The sequence below is a fragment of the Protobothrops mucrosquamatus genome, unplaced genomic scaffold (assembly GCF_001527695.2).
Source record: "Protobothrops mucrosquamatus isolate PMUCROS unplaced genomic scaffold, P.Mucros_1.0 scaffold_61, whole genome shotgun sequence".
NCBI lineage: Eukaryota > Metazoa > Chordata > Lepidosauria > Squamata > Viperidae > Protobothrops > Protobothrops mucrosquamatus.
Window position 1 is genome coordinate 288,557 of NW_015386137.1, and position 4,934 is coordinate 293,490.

Here is a 4,934-nt window from a genome sequence, read left to right on the forward strand (position 1 = left end):
ATTCTATTGTTTAATAATTAGGATACTAATTTGTTTATGTTTTAATTATTATTATTATATTTATCTTAAAGGGGAGTTAAAGCGCATTATGGACTTGGTTATTTATATAGTTGGTTAATGTTAGTTAGATTATGATTATTATATTTGTAACCCTGTATTTAGCTCTGGGAAGTGGGGGAGGGAGAGGGGGGATTAGGGGTGGGTGGGTTTAGGGGTTTATATTGTAATTTTTATAAAACTTTTTAATAAAAAAAAAATGAAAGACAGCTGGATAACTTTGGGCCAATCACCAGGAGATGGCGAGTTCTAGTCCTAAATTAGTCTTGAAAGCCAATTGGGCAACTTTGATCAAATCAGCAGAGGATTGTGAACACTAGTTCCGCCTTTAGAGATGAAGACCAGTTGGATGACTTTGAACATCATCAGATGAATACGAGTTCTAGTTCTGTGTGACAATGAAAATCAGTTGGGAGACTTTGGACCAATGACCAGGAGACGGTGAGTTCTAGTCCCACCTTAGGCATGCAAGCTGGATAGGTGACATTGGGCGGTCACTCTCTCTCAACCATGATGTTACCTAGTTGGGAATGAAACATGCACAAGAAAGCAATTTCCTCCTCCTCTGCAAACCCAATTCCCTTCTAGCACTGATGATGTTACCTAGCTGGGTCATGAAACGTCTACAAGAAAACCACCAAGCTCAGAGAGCATCAAGGACCCCACAGTTATCGTCCTCTTCTTCCACTCTATAAACCCCACTCCCTTCTAACACTGATGATGTTATCTAGCTGGGTCATGAAACGTCTGCAAGGAAATACCCAAGCTCAGAGAGCACCAAGGACCGCATAGTTATCGTCCTCCTCTTCCTCTTCCTCCTCCACTCTATAAACCCCACTCCCTTCTAGCACTGATGTTGTTATCTAGTTGGGTCATGAAACGTCTACAAGAAAACCACCAAGCTCAGAGAGCATCAAGGACCCCACAGTTATCGTCCTCTTCTTCCACTCTATAAACCCCACTCCCTTCTAGCACTGATGATGTTACCTAGCTGGGTCATGAAACGTCTACAAGGAAACACCCAAGCTCAGAGAGCACCAAGGACCGCACAGTTCTAAGAGGTTCATAACAACCTACATTTTCCTCTTTCCTTCCTCACATTTGTAACAATAAATATTTCTTTGAGCTGTTACTAACCTCAAGAATCTTTATGCCAGCATCTGAAATAGACATATATGTTACAACAGCTGGAAAAAAACACAGCAGCTTCTAAATTTAATTAAGCCATGAAAAACAGCCCATTTAACTGAGATGGCAGGCAGAGATTATGTTTAATATCACTGGCCTGTTTGTGTAGCCAGGATGGAAAGTCTGAAGTTTCAAGAAGAGCGCCATCAAGCTTACTGTTTAGTATGTCAGTGGAAATAAAAATACACGTCGGGAGCACTGTAATCTGATTTTAATTAACTTTAAATCAAACCAAATCAAATCTGGTTTGCCTTTGCTGTGTTTGCTTTTTGTGTTCCATCCCATCTGTTTGGGGAATATTTACACACACACACAAACACACCAACAATAGGTGTCACTAAGACCAAAGACAGCCCACCTTATAAAGAAATACGCGGAAGAATTTCTCCCAAACAAAAAGGATCCTTATAAATCTTCACCCCTAATTTGGTCACGAAAAACTCGTTGAGTTGATTGCATTACAGGCAGTCCTCGACTGACGACCGCAACTGAACCCAAAATTTCTGTTGCTAAGCAGGAGGGTTAAGTGAGTTTTGCCCATTTTACGACCTTTCTTGCCACAGGTGTGAAGTGAATCACTGCAGTCGTCAAGCAAAGCATGTGATCACTAAGCGAATCTGGCTTTCCCCATTGACTTTGTCAGAAGGCCGCAAAAAGGGATCAAATGACCCCGGGACATTGCGACCGTCGTAAATACGAGTCAGTTGCCAAGTGTCTGAATTCTGATCATGTGACCATGGGGATGCTGCAATGATTGGGTGAAAAATGGTCATAAAAAAGTCACTTTCTCAGGGTTGTGACTTGGAACAGTAGGGTTTTTTTGGCAGCTGCAGCACACGGCTGGCTCGTAGTTAAGTGGTGGTCCAGTAGAACAGGGCTTTTCAACCTTTTCACCCATTGTACCACTTTTAGGATATGGCAATATCCAAGTACCACCAGTTGCCTAGTAAGATGTCAAAAACTTGACCCCCCAAAAAAGGGAAAAAAGTGATGAAGTACAGGTAGTCCTCGACTTACAACAGTTCGCTTAATGACTGTTCAAAGTTACAATGGCACTGAAAAAAGTGCCCCCCAAGCCACAGCCGAGCAAGTCACCTGCCTGCCCAGCCGGTGGCGCTCTTCCTCCTGTTCGAGATTTTCATTGTTGTGAGCATTTCTGTTGAGGATTGGCAGTGGGGGTGGGGTGGGGGTGTTTGGTTTTTATTCCCCCCGTCTGCTGGGTGGTTGCAGCAAGTTTTGGTCACTTCACATGACCCTGGAACACTTTGACCATCAGAAGTGTGAATCAGTTGCCAAGCATCTGAATGTAAATCACAAGACCCTGGAGATGCTGCAACATTCCAGTTGATTGGTGCTTCTTCAGGACTGAGCAGAAGTGCCAGGATCAGCGCCGAGGTCCAGCTGGAGCCTGGCGCTGATCCTGGTGCTTCCACTGAGCCCTGACAGTCCCAAAGAAGCACCGATCAGCTGGAAAGCGGCACTGATCCTGGCGCTTCCGTTGAGCCCTGAGAGCCCTGCAGCTCCAGCCATCTCTCGCTCAGGCTTTTGCGGTGCTGCCACCAGTTCAGCTCATTCCCCTCCCCTGCTACCACTTTTCTAGGATGGTTGCGTACCACCTGCCAGGTGCCAATGTACCACAGGTGGTACCCGTACCACTGGTTGAAAAGCCTTGCAGTAGAACACTTAAAACTTTCTCACAGTTACTACTATTAAGCCAGGTACCTCCTATGTTCTTCTACCTCTGCATTTGGCCTTCCATGCCTGTGTAAAACCTCACTCTTCTCACCAATTAGGTCTGCATTTTATTCGATGGTACCCAGTGCTCGAGTCTGTCGAAAACCTTCTGAATCTTGAGTCCATCTTCTGAAATATTTCCCTGCGGCTATGGCTATTTGCCACGGACAACTCGCCGCAGGACAACTCTCCACAGACAACTCACCGCGGACAACTTGCCACACACAATTCACTGCTAGACAAGTCACCATGGCCAACTCACCACAGTCAACTTCCCACGGACAACTCGCCACAGGACAACTTGCCATGGCCAATTTGCCATGGCCAACTCACAAGACAACTCACCACAGACAACACGTCACGGACAACTCACCACGGACAACTCACCACAAGACAACTCACCACGGACAACTTGCAACAGACAACTCACCACGGACAACTTGCCACAGACAACTCACCACGGACAACTCACCACAAGACAACTCACCACAGACAACTTGCCACAGACAACTCACCACGGACAACTCACCACAAGACAACTCACCACGGACAACTTGCCGCAGCCAACTTGCTACAGACAACTCACAAGACAACTCACCACGGACAACTTGCCGCAGCCAACTTGCCACGGACAACTCACAAGACAACTCACCACGGACAACTTGCCACAGACAACTCACCACGGACAACTCACCACAAGACAACTCACCACGGACAACTCACAAGACAACTCACCACGGACAACTTGCCACGGACAACTTGCCACAGTCAATTCACCACAAGACAACTCACCATGGTCAACTCGCCACGGGACAAGAGTTACACTAATATCAAAGAAATGGTGGATCCAAGAAATGGTGGAACAGAAGCATTAAGGAAAAGGAGGGACAGCAAAAGGAGGGACAGAATGAAACGGGAATGACAAAAATTAAAATGATTTTTTAAATTCATTTTAAATCATTAAACTGAATGGTTAAACTGTCCCGTGGTGAGTTGGCCCATCCCAATTTCCCCCAGCTTGAGTGGTAACAGTGGACTTCAAAGTAGGGCCTTGGCCATACCGGGGAGGTCCACCTCCGGAGAAAAGGACCTTTGGCCCTCTTGAGGAACTCACCTTCAGATCCTGGGTCCCGAGAGGATCCATAAGTTGCTTCTCCAACACCTGAAGGGACTCTTGGGCCAGCACAAGCAGACGCTGGAGGATCTGAAGAAGGGAAGAGGAAGAGCTTTGAAGGAGGGGTCAACCAGGCAAGGCGAGTGTCAACGCTGCAAATACTGTATATTCTTGCTTTGACAATATGCAAAACTGTCTGGTATTTTTAGGGTTAATGCAGAGCAGAAGAGGGTGGAGGGAAAAGCCCTGGAATGAGAGAGGAAGGAAACCTTTGACCTTCACACTAATTGGATAATGTGATATATGACAGCTAATTTAGGGAGGGAACATGCTGATAATTTAACTGCTCGGAGGAAGAGAACTTAGATCTTAGCATACCTTCGTTATGCCTGTGCCAAGACATTTTGTAACAATAAATTACTTTTAGGAAAATCAATGCCTGGAAGTTCTTTGAAGTGTTTCATTAGCCGGAACCATAACAGCGAGGGCAGGCAGTCCTCAATTTCCAACCACTGGTTTAGTGACCGTTCAAAGTTACAGTGACTTTCACATTTAACAACCACTGCAGCATCCCCATGGTCAGGTGATACAAATTCAGACCCTTGGCAACTGGCTCATATATATGACGTGATCCGCTTTTGCGACCTTCTGACAATTGAGCCAAACAACATTTCTGATGCTAAGCGAGACCTTTGTTAAGGGGGTTTTGTCCCGTTTTACAACCTCGCTTGCCCTCGTTGTTAAGTGAGTCGCTGCAGCTGTTAAGTTAGTAACCTGGCTCTTAAGGGGAACTTGTTTCCCCCTTGACTTTGCTTGTCTGAAGTTTGCAAAACGTGATCAC

At 45.6% G+C, this 4,934-nt stretch overlaps 1 protein-coding gene across 1 annotated transcript in view; it reads right to left on the bottom strand.

The window, feature by feature from the left end:
• Positions 1 to 4,934, bottom strand: part of NOL6 (nucleolar protein 6) — an 85,294-nt gene that overhangs the window by 19,692 nt on the left and 60,668 nt on the right. Inside the window, exon 22 of the mRNA XM_015812508.1 lies at positions 4,094 to 4,183. Coding sequence (XP_015667994.1) covers positions 4,094 to 4,183 — 90 coding nt within the window. The remainder of the gene's footprint in view (positions 1 to 4,093; positions 4,184 to 4,934) is intronic.